General features: G+C 48.6%; 2 protein-coding genes across 3 annotated transcripts in view; one reads left to right on the top strand and one right to left on the bottom strand.

Moving 5' to 3' along the window:
* The window catches only part of TOR2A (torsin family 2 member A), a 119,176-nt gene extending 114,361 nt beyond the window's left edge, over positions 1–4,815 (top strand). The window contains exon 5 of the mRNA XM_085614132.1: positions 4,208–4,815. Within this exon, the coding sequence (XP_085470258.1) occupies positions 4,208–4,452 (245 nt within the window). The 3' untranslated portion in view covers positions 4,453–4,815. The remainder of the gene's footprint in view (positions 1–4,207) is intronic.
* Positions 4,816–5,812: 997 nt separating this feature from the next.
* The window catches only part of TTC16 (tetratricopeptide repeat domain 16), a 535,487-nt gene continuing 524,319 nt past the window's right edge, over positions 5,813–16,980 (bottom strand). For both annotated transcript variants that reach the window (XM_085614130.1, XM_085614131.1), the window contains one exon: positions 5,813–6,650. In XM_085614130.1, the coding sequence (XP_085470256.1) occupies positions 6,501–6,650 (150 nt within the window). In that variant the 3' untranslated portion in view covers positions 5,813–6,500. The remainder of the gene's footprint in view (positions 6,651–16,980) is intronic.

Raw genomic sequence — 16,980 nt, 5'->3', positions numbered from 1 at the left:
GGAGACTCTCTGTACGATCAATGTTGATTAACTGTTAATCTTGGAATGTAAGGGGTCTTCACTCCCCCAATAAGAGGCATAGCGTGTGGAAGTGTCTATTGGACCATAATGTAAAAATAGCTGCCCTGCAAGAAACCCATCTTCCAAAAAAAGACGAACAGCGGTTGAAACCCAGGGCCTATCCACAGATTTGTCACTTATTCGCAAACACAAAGCACAATGGGGTGGCTATTCTCTTCCATTCCTCTATCCCGTTCCTCCTCCAAGATTCCAAGCCAGACAAGGCAGGGAGATTCCTGATGATCAGGGTGAGTTGAGAGGTAGGCCATGCACTCTCGCCACAGTTTACGGGCCCAACTCTGGACAGCAAGAGTTCCTGAACACATTTCCGACTGCACTGGAGGGATTTGCTACAGTGGACATCCTGGTATTGGGATCGTCACTTGATACTACCCATCCACACAAAACAATAGGGGGAGTGTTTAGCAAATCACTTAAATTGGCTTTACAGGGATTGGGTCTTTTAGATGCCTGGAGGGGTCTTCACCCCTCGGCAAGGGACTTCTCTTCTTCTCTCACCCCCACAGGTCTTATTCCTGAATTGATCACGCATTCCTTAGTCAATCCCTATTCCATACGCTCTTAGGATGCCAGTTCCATCCAATCTCTCTCTCCGATCACGCCCTTCTAGAGTTGGTGCTAGACTGCCCCCCGTGTGCTACGCACATCAGATGGTACTTCCCCAACTTTCTTGGCAGGAATTGTCTCCTTAGAGATGAATTAATAAAGGCAATCAAGGAATTTTTGTACTTTAACCACCCCGCACTGACTTCTCTCGCTAAAAATTGGGATGCCTTCAATGCTGTGATTCGGGGGAAGTGCATTGAATTGGCAACCACATTAAAAAATCAGCATAAGGGGGAGAGGGAGCTCTTGGAAGGGGAACTACAAAGCGCAGAACAGCCCATAAGGACAACCCCTCAGTCCAGAACCTTAGAAGAGTCACTCGGCTGAAAAGGGAAATTACAAGTAATTCACACCAACGGGGTGGAAAAAACTATCCTGCGACTACAAGCCCGAAGTTAAGAAGGGGGAAATAAAGTGGGAGCCTTATTAGCAAGACAGCTTAGAGCAAAGCAGGAAAAAGAGTTTATAGCCCAGATTGTAGATAAAGGGGACACCTCAGAAAAGTAAGGAGGGAAAGGCCAGAACTGTTGGAGATTTCTACCGGTCCCTCTATTCCACGGACCCCCTACTTGATGAGGAGAAATCCCTAGAAGCACTTGTGTTACCGCAGGTTTCATCCTCCACGCATAAGGACCTAAGTAAACCCATCTCCTGTGAGGAGGTACAGAAGGCCATAGACTCACTTATATTGCACAAAGCTCCTGGCCCTGATGGCCTAAATGCTCACTTCTATTGTTCTTTCGTGGCCGAGCTGGCTCCCCATCAGGTGCTATTATTTAACCATATTGCATCCATGCAAGAAGTGACCCCCTCCATGGGGGAAGCCTTAATCTGTCATCCCCAAACCAGGAAAGGACCGTAAAAACTGCACCTCTTACTGGCCTATTGCGCTCCTAAACCTGGATGTCAAATTATACTGTAAAATTTTAGCTACGCACCTAGTGAATGTCATGCCATGCCTCATTGAGGCGGATCAGGCGGGGTTCATTAAGGGGAGGCAAACACATGGCAATTTGCGACAAGTGGTTCACCTCATTGAAAAAGTGCAGAAAAAAGGCATCCCTACAGCCCTTCTCTCGTTAGACGCCTAGAAGGCCTTTGATCGGGTTGATTGGGCCTTCGTGACACGAATAATGAGGAAATTTGGTTTTAACAATACCTTTATAGGCATGGTGAGGGCTAACTTCTTCACTCCTCGCTTACGGGTTTGGGTAAATGGGGTAGCCTCGGAATCCTTTGTCCTATCGCGGGGTATCAGACAATGTTCCCCGCTATCCCACCGCCTCTTTGCCCTCAGCATTGAACCCTTCGCGGCGCGAATTAGGGATAACCCAGGCATAAGCGGGGCGCCCTTCGGGACATATGAGCATAAAATCTCCCTATTCGCGGAAGAGGTGTTACTTCTACTCACGAGACCCCTATCCTCTCTCCCAGCCATCCAAGAGGAGCTCACCTCCTTTGAAAGGGCCTCGGGATTTAACGTTAATTTATCTGAGTCCCATCTCCTCAGTCTATCTAACATTGCCCAGAGACACCATACGAGCAGTGGCGGATCTGTCCCCCTTCTACAATACCAATAAAGACATCATGTATTTGTGCATCAGGCTCACCCCTAAACTGTTGAATCTCTACGAAGCTAATTATCCCTCCTTGCTACGACAAATTAAGGCAGACTTGGCCAGGTGGAGAACTTCCAATGCCTCCTCGGTAGGGTGCATTAATGCAACTACATTGAATGTGCTGCCCAGGCAACTTTACCTTTTTCAGACCTTACCGGTGAAAAGCGCTCTATTTTCTGACTTGAAAAAGATGATCACTAAGTTTATTTGGCAGGGTCTAAGGGCACGATTATCCTACCGGTTGCCTACTAAGGTGAAGGTGCAAGGGGGACTAGCCCTACCAGACTTCCTCGGCTACTATAGGGCGGCGCAACTCCGGGTGATCGCAGATTGGTTCTACGAGAATGTGAAAAACTTTGGCTTCATATGGACCGACAGATAGTGGGGAGGACGATTTGGTACCTCCTTTGGAAATCAAAACAAAATCGGTCCTTGAATGCATAGCTTAGTACCCCTACCGCCACCACTCTACGCGTGTGGGATGACCTCAACAGATCAGCTTCCCGTCCCCCCAACACCCCCATTCGTTTCAACCCCAAGTTCCCACCACTGGCACAACAAGAGGGTCCTTTCGAAGCTTGGAGGGAGGGGGGTTGCCTGATGATCTTGGATCTTTTTAAAAAAGGGAAGTTGATGTCTTTTGAAGACTGCACCAAAACTTTTAAGCTTCAGCCCTCTGAAGACCCTCTACATACAACTCAAGCATTGGGTACAACAACCTCCGATCCAGCTCGCCACAACGAGAGACCTACTCCCAATTGAAAAATACGCTCAATCAGGGTCATCCTCGGGAGGGACCATCTCCTGCCTTTACACGCTCTTACGGACAGTAAGCCCCCGATCCACTCCTAGACACCAAGGATTTGGGGATTCTCTTCTCACTGCTCCACTGAGGGGAATACAATGGGGCTTCATATATAAGGACATTTCCAAATACAATTGCTCCATGTTTTTAAGGGAGGGCCACTATAAAATTATGTACGAGTGGTACTTGCACCCCAAGAAGTTGAACAAAATATTTCCTAATACCTCCGACAGATGGTGGAGAAGATGCAGGCTCCTGGGAGATTTTAGGCATATCTAGTGGGACTGTCCCTTAATATAGCCCTTTTGGAAAGACATTTTATCCCAAATTTAGACGATACAGGGGTACCCAATTCCCAATACAATGGAGCACGCTTTCTTGGGGATCCGGGACCCCAGTTTAAAACACCAAACTCACGGGGATCACTCCGTCATGTGGTTGTGCTTAGGGGCTGCAAAACATGGCAGTAGCTGCAGTGTGGAAGAAGTTAGAGGGCCCTTCCCAAACACAATGGCACGCTCAACTGTGGCGAGCTCTGGCGATGGTAAGTATAGTAGAAGACAAGAGAGCGGGGTTCGATGACACATGGGGCCCCCTGGTAGAGTATTTGTTTGAGGGCTTGCCCCTTTTCTTTGTGGTCCCAGGCTATGGGCTCTTCACCTCTTCCATATCTAACACACCAGTCGAATGTGACTCCTGGGCGGAGAGGCATGGGGGTTGGTGGTGGGCTCTGTGCACAGTGGCCCTTATCATTGACCAAACATTACTTTGTAAGTTTAGTAGTTGAGTTTTGTGGGAAGAATGGCTGGGAGTGGGAGACGCAAGTGCTACTTAAATAACCAATCCCATGAGGGGACTAAAGCATGATGTTTTAATGATTCAAGCACACCTCCTCCAGATGGGCTACATAAAGATGGTTGATATCTCAGGTCGAGTCCTAGTACACAAGATGAACATGTCATTTGAATATCTGTATCTCTTGACCTATACGTAATGTTGGTGCCTCCCACTGCTACTTGTTTTGTATGTGTTTTTAAAGAACTGAAACCAATAAAAGTATTTTGAAATAAAAGCCTTTTATGTTTTCCTCCAACAGATGGTTTTTGGAAATCCCAGATCTTTCAGGAGAAGTTGGTTGATGTAATTGTGCCATTCCTGCCACTGAGGCCGAGCCATGTCCGTCAGTGTGCCCGGAGTGAGCTGGACATGCAGGGATTGCTCCAACAAGACCACGTCATCCAGTCTGTGCTGAATAGCATTACCTTCTTCCCAGATGAGGAGAAAGTGTTCTCGTCCACTGGCTGCAAAACTGTGGCTTCTCGGATTAACTTCTTCTTGTGATTGGATGTGCTGTGGACTGGCCCATGGAGGCCAGCGGTGCAGCCATGCCCATGAAGGGCTCTCAGAGTTGACAAGAAATCCCCTCTTGGTTCTTCTTTACTGTAAGAGGGTACTTGAAATACAGTCGATGTGATGATATGGACTCTGTCCAGATGGGCCACCTTAGACTGAGACCTCTGCAGAGGTGAGGACAGCTGCTCGGCGTCTTGCCCAGGGTGTGCTCAGACCACACCTGCCTTTGAGCCAGTGTGAGCAGGGACCACTGTTGCCTCTGACCTGTGAGCAGAGATGGTATCAACATCTGAGCATTACTCAGGTAATCACTAAACTGCATCCAGACTTTTGTCTGGAACTAAGTGAAAATGAGACGATGCTCCTGTTTTGATTCTTTGACCTGAGAACACCACAGAATGTTTTAGGGTTGACACCAGAGGGTCCTTGTAGCCAGTAAACTAAGGAGCAGGTGTATCCTCTGAGCAGCCTAGGTAGTGAGCTGAAAGGCGGGAGTGTCAATGTGCCAGGCTGGCAGTGTGCAAGATGGCTAGTGTCAGAAGAGCTGGCCAGCCAGTTGGCTGACTGGCAGGTGTCGGATGACTCGAGTGGCCAATGTGTGCTGATTAGATGTGACAGAAGAGCTGGCCAGTGGGGTGGTGCCTGGCAAGTGCCCGAAGACCTTGTGCCCTGACAGACCGGTGTGTAAGAGCTGGCTGGGAGTGCGCTGGCTGGCAGGTGTGTTTGAAGAGCTGAGTGGTGGCATGCTGACTGGTGGGCGAGTCAGAAGAACAAGCTTGTGGTGTACTAAGTGACAGGTGTGTTAAAAGAGCCGGCTAGTAGTATACCTACAGACGGGTGTTAGAAGGCTGGCTGCTCATCTAGTAATAGGCAGGTATGTTGAAAGAGCCAGCTGATCATATACTGACCTACAGATGTGTTAGAAGAGTTGGTTGGTGATGTGCTGAGTGGCAGGTGGTTTGGAGATAGCTGGTATTTTTAAAGAGCCAGGTGATGGTGTCCTAACTGGCAGGTGTGTTGGAGATGGCTGGTGGTGCGCTGGAGATGGCTGGTGGTGCGCTGGAGATGGCTGGTGGTGTGCTGGAGATGGCTGGTGGTGTGCTGATTGGCAGGTGGTGTGTTGGAGATGGCTGGTGATGTGCTGAGTGACAGGTGGTGATGTGCTGAGTGGCAGGTGGTTTGGAGATAGCTGGTATTTTTAAAGAGCCAGGTGATGGTGTCCTAACTGGCAGGTGTGTTGAGTGGCAGGTGTGTTGGAGATGGCTGGTGGTGTGCTGGAGATGGCTGGTGATGTGCTGAGTGGCAGGTGGTGTGTTGGAGATGGCTGGTGGTGTGCTGAGTGGCAGGTGGTGTGTTTGAGAGGCTGGTGATGTGCTGAGTGGCAGGTGGTGATGTGCTGATTGGCAGGTGGTGTGCTGGAGATGGCTGGTGGTGTGCTGAGTGGCAGGTGAGTCAGACGAGCCTGTGGGCGGTGTGTAAGGGAAGGCGCACTGTTAAGGTGCACGATTCCTAAATCTCTAATATTTGTATGATCCGCATCAGGTCAGATATCATCTTGTGTTGGAGAATGAAAGTTTCAAATGTAAATCTCTGATTCACAATTCTTGATCCAGACAGGACACCGGGCAGCAGCGCGCGCCCTGCACGAAGTTTGCCTTCAGCAGCGAGAGCCAATTCAACGTGTGGTCGTGACTGTCAGATGTAATTTTCCAAAATGAAACATCTATTTTAAGAACATATTTTTATTTTCTTTAATAAAATTTATCTAAATTGCCTGTTGGTGTTGTGTCCTTTGAAGCATCTCCTGGGGTTTGACGAGCCCGGTGATGGCTGAGACTTGCCCAATCGCCATCCGGCTCAGACTCCACGTCCTCAGTGGTCACTGCGCTGGGACTGACCTATACTGACCTGTCCTGCATCTCAGGCGGACCTCTCAGGTCGGTCCAGAGGAGAGGGCGGTCACTTCTGGGCTATGGCAGGAGAATCCTATATCTGTGAGTGCATTCACCTGCAGTGAAGGCCTGTGCATCGTCGTCTTAGTGTAGGGCCGATGTTAGGCTCCTGTCCTCCCAGTGGACAGGAGCCTCTGGAGCCGCGCTGCCTTTCGGAGCCTGCACAGCCTTTCGATCTGCCGATGACATCCTCTCTCCTTTTGTCTGCAAAACTCGCTGGATCTCCTGATTAATCTACGGAGAAACGACATCAAAATATATTAATGCACACTGCAGGGGAAGTTAATAGGGAATTAATGCACACAGCAGGGAAAGTTTATACGGAATTAATGCACACAGCAGGGGAAGTTTATAGGAAATTCATGTGCACAGCAGAGGAAGTTTATAGGGAATTCATGCAATCAGCGGGGGATGTTTAAAGAGCCTTCGTGCCCAGGAGCGATAATTTTACAGGCAGCCAGGAAAGTTTACAGGGAATTCATCTATATAGCAGGGAATTTTCACAGTAGGGGGTGGTGGAGTTCTGCGAGTGGAATTCGGCTCGTCACACCACCTGCACTCATTTTTAGCACCGGGACCTTGTTCCGTGCTGTAAAATCAGCGCGGACTGCACAACGCCGTGGGCGCTGCTTCTTTCTGCCATTAGAATAGATTGTACTCGAGCGGCAGCTTCCTCAACACGAACGGTCTCAATCACCCGTGTTGTGAAATCACGCCAGGAGACATTCTAGCGCCCAAAGATCACGCTGGGGGGATGTAAATTCTCATTCGCCAACTTAATGTTGGTGAGCCACGCATGAGAAAAAAACTCTGCCACATGGCAGTTGGTGGAGTTTTGCCAGAACTCCACACTCCAAGCAGATGGAGCAAAACTCTGTGAACTCTGCCGGCGGAGCAGAATTTTTCGCTTATCCCTAGTTTACAGTGAATTCATGCCCATGGGAGGGAAAACTGTACTAGAAGTATATGTACACAGCCAGGAAAAGTTTACAGGGAATTCATGTACACAGCAGCAGAACTTTACAGCGAGTTTGTGCACATGACAGGAAAAGTTTAAGGACTTTTGGGCACATAATAGTTAGAGTACAAGCACAAACAGGGAAAGATTCAATAGAGTTCATGTAAAGCGGGAGTAATTCATGCAAACCAGATGAAAAATTAAAAAGCGGTTAGCTCATGGAACCCACGGGTACAGTGGGAGCAATTTATGGACAATACAAGTGCATGAAAACCTCAGTGGAGGAGTAAGTCCTTCTGCAGCAGTGTACGTTGTTGATTACATGCTGTGCACTCTCCTGCCTTCTAGTGTTGGGTTTGGAACATTACACTTAGTTTTTCTAGGATTCCGGTCCCTTCAGCTTGGAGGCATAACTCATAATCACAACGCTGATCCCTACAATGCGCCAGGAAACAACTCCACCATAGAGCGAGGTTTCCTGCATCATTTTTGGGGTGTTGAGTAGAGCACTGAGAACCGGGAGAAAATCATCCACGCATTTGTGCACCGTGGAATAAGTACAATGTGCAAATGAAGAGATATATACATACGCTAGAGATCCAGAGTGCGGGTCCTATGATAAATGAATATATTCCATATTGTAATAAGTTAAAAATTCTTTTCACGCAGCAAGGCTAGATTCTATTGTTCAGACCGTCATAGGGTCTGTGTTCGTGTTTACCAAGGAATGACATCCAAAATAAGTTTTCGCATGTAAAACGTTTTCTTGCAAACCGACTATTCAACAGCAACGAGATACAGCAGAACTTGAATGGAACGACCAAGGTCTACTTGGTACCTTGGGCTGCCTGTGCTGAACTAGCGTCATCAGATTTATCCTCGGAGACCCGGAAGGCAATATAGATTCAGACCTGGAGGAGCAGAGCCAATCCCCTCCCCATGAAAAGGGCATGAACTCACTCATGGTGGATATCAATCAGAATTGGGGAGAGGAGGATTGGGCTAGGTTCACCCTCCCGTGTGATCAGAGTACAGCAAAAAGAATCCGTAGATGACGGATCAAAAGAACCTAGCCAAGAAAAACGGGGGATTCACCAATTGGGTGAAAGATCACCTCTACTGGCAGAAAAGAAAAATGTCTGTTCGAGGCATATGAGCTGCAGATCACACACTGAGGATAAGATCGCCATCTGGTGTTGGGCTCGGATGATTGCAGGTTGTTGTTGTCTTCGGAGAAGTCTTTGGTCACGAGGTTGGTGACTCCTCCCCTGGACAACAGTGCGCATGGGCATCCACTCCATCGGCAGATTGTTTTTTTCCGCCATTGGGTTCGGATGAACTTTTTTCCGCTCCAGCAGAAAACTTCCAGCAATCAATTTAATTCTTTAATCTTCATTTCATCGACGTCGACATCAACTCGGACCGGTTCCGGAAGCGGCTGATGGACAGGACACCCTTCAAAAAATGCCCCCAGTGTGGAGCGAAGTTCCCCCACAGTGACCACCACGAGGTTTGCAACCTCTGCCTGTCGCCGGAACACAACGAGTCCACCTGTCCAGCTTGTTCCGCTTTCCGTTCGAAGAAGACCCTCCGGGACCGAAGAGCTCGACGCCATATTATGGCCAAACCAGCTCCAGAACCGGAGGACATCTTTGCTCAAGATGTTCCCGAAGACGACACCGAAGATCTCGAGATCGTGTCCGAAGCCGACGATTCCGATGACCTCATCACTCCAGGGCAGCGTGTGAGTACCACCCCCCCTGCCCCTGCCCCATCCAAAAAAGCATTGGTCAAGACTCCGCCAGTTGGGCCCAGTCGCGACCGGAAATCCTCTTCAGAAGCCCCGCCCTCGGGCCCGGCTCCGAAGACAACTAAGCCTGTGGGTGGCTCGGGCTCGAGCAAACCTCACCTAATTGTGCCTTTAACACCCTCGGCACCCAAACACCCATTGTCGGCACCGAAACAGGCTCCAAGACCGAAATCTCCTTCGGCACAGAAACGTTCCTCGGCACCGAAGTCTCCACCGGCACCGAAACGTTCTTCAACATCCATGCCTGAAAGTCCGTCGGCACCGAAACCTCAGTCGGCACCGAAACCTCAGTCGGCACCGAAACATCAGTCGGCACCGAAACATCAGTCGGCACCGAAAAATCAGTCGGCACCGAAAAATCAGTCGACACCGAAAAATCAGTCGACACCGAAAAATCAGTCGACACCGAAAAATCAGTCGACACCGAAAAATCAGTCGACACCGAAAAAATCATCGGAGCCGAAAACTGCGTCCCCGCCGAAACAAGCTCATAAAGACCCGAAGCGGACGTCACAGACACCACCTTCGGAGCCAGATGATCTTTTTCGACCAGATCCTACTCAGAAGCGGATCTATATCAATCCTAAAACGGGACATGTGACTGCCATCCCATATAAAAAGCGGAAGCTGGACACTACACCTCCCCCAGCTCCCATACGGAAAAAGGACTGTGCTACTTCACCACTTCGTCCTTCCTCTCCTGTTTTACCTCCTAACCCGTCCCCCCCTCCTCCTCCTGATTCTCCTTTACCTTTACCTTTACCTTTACCATCTCCCTATCATTCACCTCCTCCACAGGATGATAATGATGACTTAGGGGGAGGGGCGGACCCTGATTTATTTGATGATCCTGTTGACCCAAACGACCCTTTTACGTTCCCAGACCCAGCACCCATGGATGACTGGTCTTATCCTATACCTGACATGCCTGACCCCACTACCTACCCTTCCAAGCCCTCCCCTCCTGATGACCACCTAGGGTACGGCCAACTTATAAATAGGGCAGCAACATTCCACGGCGTTACTATGCACACAGACGCCATTGAAGAGGACTTCCTCCTTGATACCTTTGAGCAGTCACAAAAGACTGTTCACATACTGCCCATGATCAAAGGGGTCATAAAGCATGCTACTGAAGTCTTTAAAGACCCTGTTCGAGCTAGGGTTCTCAACCCACGCATCGAAAAAAAGTACCGACCAGCCCCGCAAGACCCTGCATACATTAAGGCCCAGCTCCCTTTAGACTCCCTAGTCGTATCAAATGCCAGGAAGCGCGCTAACTCACAGACAACTGGAGAAACGCCTCCCCCAGACAAGGAGTCTAAGCTTTTAGAAGCCTCGGGCAAACGGGTCGCCGCGCAGGCGGCTAACCATTGGCGTATTGCGAATACCCAGGCCCTGTTAGCCAGGTATGATAGAGCGCATTATGACCAACTTGAGGACCTTATGCAACATCTGCCTGAACCTTTTAAGTCCCAGGCCTCTGACCTCATCCAAGAAGGCAAATTAATATCTAATGCCTCCATTAAATGCGCCTTAGATGCAGCAGACACTGCTTCTAGAGCGGTCAATACTGGCGTCTTACTCAGGCGACATGCCTGGCTCCGTATTTCCGGTTTTAAACCGGAGGTTCAAACCGCAATTTTAGCTCAACCTTTCAACCAAGAGCAGCTATTTGGCCCTGCAGTGGATACTGCATTAGAAAAAATGAAAAAGGATAATGAAACTGCCAAGTCTATGGGAGCACTGCAGTCTCATCAAAACCGGGGTTCCTTTCGTCGCTCCTTTTATAGAGGAGGCTCCAAAAACACATCAACTGAGACCACGTCCACCTTTAAAAATTCTGGACAAACATCCCCTAACAGAGGTTACTTCCGGGGAGGTTATAGGGGAAACAATAACAAAGGTCGAGGACGGGGCAACAACAACAACACCCGCACCTCACCAGCCACCAAACAGTGACTTGCCACCACTCCCCCCAGACCATTCCACTCCGGTCGGGGGGCGACTCCAACAATTCCTGCCTGTCTGGACTTCCATCACCACAGACAGGTGGGTAAGACAAATTATCCAGTCTGGCTACTGCCTCGAACTCATACAATCCCCCCCAAACATACCGCCCAAACAACGTCCAATGTCCTCGCATCATCTCTCTCTCCTCAAACAAGAAGTTCAATCCCTGTTACAAAAACATGCGATAGAACCAGTCCCCCTTCAACATCAGGGAAAAGGGGTATATTCTCTATACTTCCTCATTCCCAAAAAGGACAAAACACTAAGGCCCATACTGGATCTCAGACTACTAAACCAGTATATACATTCGGATCATTTTCACATGACCACTCTCCAACAAGTCCTCCCACTTTTACAACAGGGAGACTTCCTCGCCACATTGGACCTCAAGGACGCATACTTTCACATCCCTATGCATCCCGCTCACAGAAAATATCTACGATTTGTGGTAGATGGGCAACACTATCAATTTACAGTTCTCCCATTCGGAGTAACAACAGCACCCAGAGTGTTCACCAAGTGCCTAGCAGTCGTGGCAGCGCATCTCAGAAGACAACAGATCCATGTCTTCCCCTATCTGGACGATTGGCTCATAAAAGCCAATACATACCAAAAATGCGTTCTCCACACTCATCGCACGATTCAAACTCTCCACGATTTGGGATTCACTATCAACTACCCCAAATCCCACCTACAACCTTCCCACTTACATCAGTATCTAGGAGCAACCATAGATACATCCAAAGCCATTGCCTATCCCAGCACAGCCAGGATAGCCAGTATACAAAATCTCATCTCTCAATTTCAAACTCATCCATCTCTTCCAGCAAGAGTGTTCATGCAGCTCCTAGGCATGATGGCGTCGTGCATCTCCATAGTCCCACACGCACGACTTCAAATGCGTCCCTTACAAGAGTGCTTAGCACAACAGTGGAACCAAGCTCACGGACAACTTACCGATCTGGTGTTGGTGGACAGTCGCTCACTTCGATCACTGAAATGGTGGAACACCATCAACCTGTCCAAAGGGAGACCGTTCTTAGAGCCTCTTCCACAAGTTGTGCTAACTACAGACGCATCCCTCACGGGGTGGGGAGCCCACCTCCTTCACCATACCACTCAGGGCAGATGGACCAGTCAACAAAAACTGCTCCACATCAACCACCTGGAACTCTTAGCAGTGTTCCTAGCACTAAAATCCTTTCAAATTCACCTAAAGAACAAAACTGTCCTCATACGCACAGACAACATGACGACAATGTATTATATACAGAAACAGGGAGGGACACACTCTCTCCAACTGTCCCAACTGGCACAGCAAATCTGGAGATGGGCAATTCCCCAAAACATCTACCTGTTAGCAGAACATCTCCCAGGGATCCACAACCAAGTGGCCGACCTCCTAAGTCGCCACACACAACAGATCCACGAATGGGAACTACACCCCAAGGTTCTACTCCCCTTCTTCCAAAAGTGGGGACAACCAGACATAGACCTGTTCGCCACTCCCGAAAACACAAAATGCCCAACCTTCGCCGCCAGGTTTCCACACCCACAGTCGAAGGGCAATGCCCTATGGATGAACTGGTCAGGCAGATTTGCGTACGCCTTTCCGCCTCTCCCACTAGTTCCATTTGTGGTACGCAAACTGAAACAACAGTCACTAACACTAATACTAGTGGCTCCCACTTGGGCACGTCAACCGTGGTTCACCACACTTCTGGAACTATCTTTAGTTCCACATCAAAAGCTACGCCTCTCCCCGGATCTGTTAACCCAGAACCATGGAGAAATCAGACACCCAGATCCTCAAACACTGAACCTAGCGATCTGGCTCCTGAGGTCTTAGAGTTCGGTTACCTCAATCTCCCTCCAGACTGTATGAATATCATAAAAGAAGCCAGACGCCCTACTACTAGAGCGTGTTATGCCGCTAAATGGAAACGATTTGCCATCTACTGCGCTAATAATAACATACATCCATTGGATGCTTCCATCCAAAACATCATTTGCTATCTACTACACTTGCAAAGATGCAATCTAGCGTATTCCTCTATACGATTACACCTAGCAGCCTTGGCAGCCTACTTGCAAAATAGGCAACACCTGTCCCTTTTTAAGGTACCAGCCATCAAAGCGTTTATGGAAGGTCTCAAAAGGATTCTTCCCCCAAGATTGCCACCTGCCCCAGTGTGGAATCTCAACGTGGTTCTAACAAGACTCATGGGCCCCCCATTTGAACCTATGCACAAATGTGAATTGCAATTCCTAACATGGAAGGTAGCCTTCCTTATCGCAATCACTTCCCTGCGCAGAGTAAGTGAAATACAAGCCCTTACACTTGAAGAACCTTTCTTACAACTACACCGTAACAAAGTGGTTCTTAGGACAAACCCTAAATTTCTTCCAAAAGTGATTTCCCCTTTCCACCTTAACCAATCAGTAGAACTACCGGTCTTTTTCCCAAATCCAGACTCGGTAGCTGAAAGGGCCCTACATACCTTAGATGTTAAAAGAGCATTGCTTTATTACATCGACAGAACAAAACCTTTTCGAAAGACAAAACAACTCTTTGTTGCTTTCGCGCCACCACACAAAGGCAACCCAATCTCCAAATCAGGGATAGCCAGGTGGATAGTTAAATGCATCCAAATATGCTACCTCAAGGCTAAACGTACACTCACAGTTCCCCCTAGGGCGCACTCCACGCGTAAAATAGGGGCTTCTATGGCCTTCTTAGGCAATATTCCCTTAGAAGACATTTGCAAGGCAGCCACATGGTCTACCACGCATACCTTCACTAAACACTATTGTGTTGACGTGCAGGCCAAACAACAGGCCTCCGTGGGCCAGGCTGTCCTAAAAACTTTATTTCAAACTGCTGCAACGGATACAGGCGACCACCGCTAAGGGGAGCACTGCTGTATAATCTATCCTCAGTGTGTGATCTGCAGCTCATATGCCTCGAACGGAATATGCTACTTACCAGTATGCATCTGTTCTTGGCATGTAGAGCTGCAGAGTCACACACGCCCGCCCGCCTCCCCGGGACCTGTATCTGTTCCAGCATCCGTCTTACTTAGACATTACACATGGACATCCTTTCTTTCTTTTCTATATACTCCATCTTTTCCCATCATGGCGAAAAACAATCTGCCGATGGAGTGGATGCCCATGCGCACTGTTGTCCAGGGGAGGAGTCACCAACCTCGTGACCAAAGACTTCTCCGAAGACAACAACAACCTGCAATCATCCGAGCCCAACACCAGATGGCGATCTTATCCTCAGTGTGTGACTCTGCAGCTCTACATGCCAAGAACAGATGCACACTGGTAAGTAGCATATTCCTTTCTTGAGTCCCCTCACTCACCCAAGGTTACCCTAGGTGACATGCTTCATCATTGGGGCCATCCCAAACATCTACTGCTTGGGGTGTGCTGCGACTTGCGGATTTACGTAGGAGCACTTACTTTGTGAGGATATGTGTAGTGCAGTGTAGGGGGAGTGGGGTAAGTGATGTTTAAAAATTACCTAACTAGTCAGCTAATGTTTTATTCCTGCTCCTAGTTGGTAAGGATAAAAAAGGGTTAAATAAAAGGGAAAAGTAACTTATGTAATTACAATCCCTAGTATTGTGTCGACATGTTTCAAGGTATCCCCTAAGCCTCTTCTTCAGGACAACAAAGGGATCAGCCCCATGTGTACCACTCCGTGCAGGCCCTATAATGAAGTGAAATATAAATTATGAATGCACACCTATTGTGTGAGCATTGGGAAAAAAATATACATACGGTTGATTCTGAACACGTAGTATCTGTCATGGGGAAGAAAAAGCAAATTAATACATACTGCCTGCCCACCGCCCTTTTGGGCAGGTTAAGGTGTTACGCTGCGCGTAAAAAGACGGTACTTCATAATATGGTGTAAGTGCGCTTGAAAGTAAACTTAATTAGTGCTTAGGTCCTGTGTGGATATACGTGTTCAGAATCAACCGTATGTATATTTGTAGACAAGCCTTCGATCTCTCTCAAAAAAAGAACATTAATCACCAAAGTTATCTTCACATTTTTATTGTTGCCTGAAAATTGCTGGAGACCAGGAATGCAGCAGCAGGTACTTTTCATACCCTAATGCACTTGCAAACACAACGCCCCCACCCTAAGTCAGCGGCCTTTGTTTGCTTTGTGCATTAAGATTCATATATATGTTTTTTTAAACATTTGGTCTCATTACTATATGAATGTAAATAACAATAAAGCATACATGCAAACTGTGACTACATGCCTGCTTTTCTCAATATTTCACTTCGAAAGTATGCAATTGTATTTGTTTAACGGGCGGTGATTTGTATAGGGTCACTGGAAAGTGCACAAGGTTGTCCCTGTCCCCCCCAGAATTTTAGTGTCTCCTACGCCCCTGTAGTAAGGGGAAGTCAGGGACCCAACCCACTTAACATATGATGGATGCAGGGAGAGAAAAATGTGAGAAGTACTAATAATAAAAGGGCAGAGGGATCTGTGTGACATTGTAGGAAATGCAGATCAACAGGTGATTTGAATAATGAGGGGTGATGAGACAAACAAAGGACTTCATCAGCCCAGGTGGATTTTAGCCAGCAGGGCTGATAAACTCGAACTGTGACCGAAGGAAATCAGGACAGACAACGGTACATCGGGCAACTTGGCCGGTAAAAGGTTTACACTCCTCTTTGCACACAAGGCGACAAAGCGAATCCAAAGACCTGAGTATATGGTCTTGATGGAAGGGAGGCACATGGCCAGTTGGAAATGAAATACCAGTATTTGTAAAGAGCACAGCTACCTCTGAAGTGGTGTCCCGGTGCTGGAGGCCCTCGGGAAGATTAAGCGAACTATTGCCCAGAGTCACATGGTGCTGGGCTGATCTGCCGCCGGCACCGGGGATCGAACCGTGAACCTCGTAGTCCGGATTCAGGCTCCCTGGCCGCTGCGCCGCACCTCTTCCACATCCACCACCTCAGCTAGGAGGTCACAGTCTCTCAGGAGGTCCCACTCAATGTACACGCATGAAGCTGCAGGTTTGAAGGTTCGGATAAAACACCCTGCCCAGTTGTAGACCGGTTATCCCGAAGGAGGAGCGGAAGAGGAGGGGGAGGGCAGATAATGGTGTCCAGGAGCTCTGAGTGCCAGACCCTCAGAGTCCATCTGGGGCCACCAGAATGACCTGAACTTGGTCCAGCCTCCCTCTCATGAGAACATGTGGGATCGGAGGCAGTGATGAGACCCCGTACAGCAGGCCGGAGTCTCACCCAAGGTGAAACACGTCTCCCAGAGATTCTTGAGGACAAACCACTGCATACAAATGGCAGCGACATCTGTCATTTGTCTCACTAGGTGAAGACACTATTCATAGTGGGCAAGATGACATCTGCCGAACTTGCCTGCTCTGATGTGGAGGGAAACCCACTGCATGACATGGGAACAGCGAGATCTCGTTGAGTGCTAGCCAGTGCCATAACCCCCGTGCTTGCACAAAGAGAATGCGCAGACCTGTGTAGTACTGGTTGTTGTGTTCCTAATGGCAGTCTTGTGGTTTGTGAGCACCTGAACTGACTTGTCTCTGATCAGTGGAGAAATGTCTTCAGGGCCAACATTCTGGCAGTCAGCTGCACTAGAGACCAGAGACCCTGGATCTCCAGTTCGCCTACGATGACCCCTGCCAGCCGAGGATTGATGCTCTGGAGACCAGAGACCCTGGATCTCCAGTTCGCCTACGATGACCCCTGCCAGCCGAGGATTGATGC

Source organism: Triturus cristatus, chromosome 1_2 (assembly GCF_964204655.1).
Source record: "Triturus cristatus chromosome 1_2, aTriCri1.1, whole genome shotgun sequence".
NCBI classification, from domain to species: Eukaryota; Metazoa; Chordata; class Amphibia; order Caudata; family Salamandridae; genus Triturus; species Triturus cristatus.
This window is presented reverse-complemented; position numbering and strand designations above follow the sequence as displayed.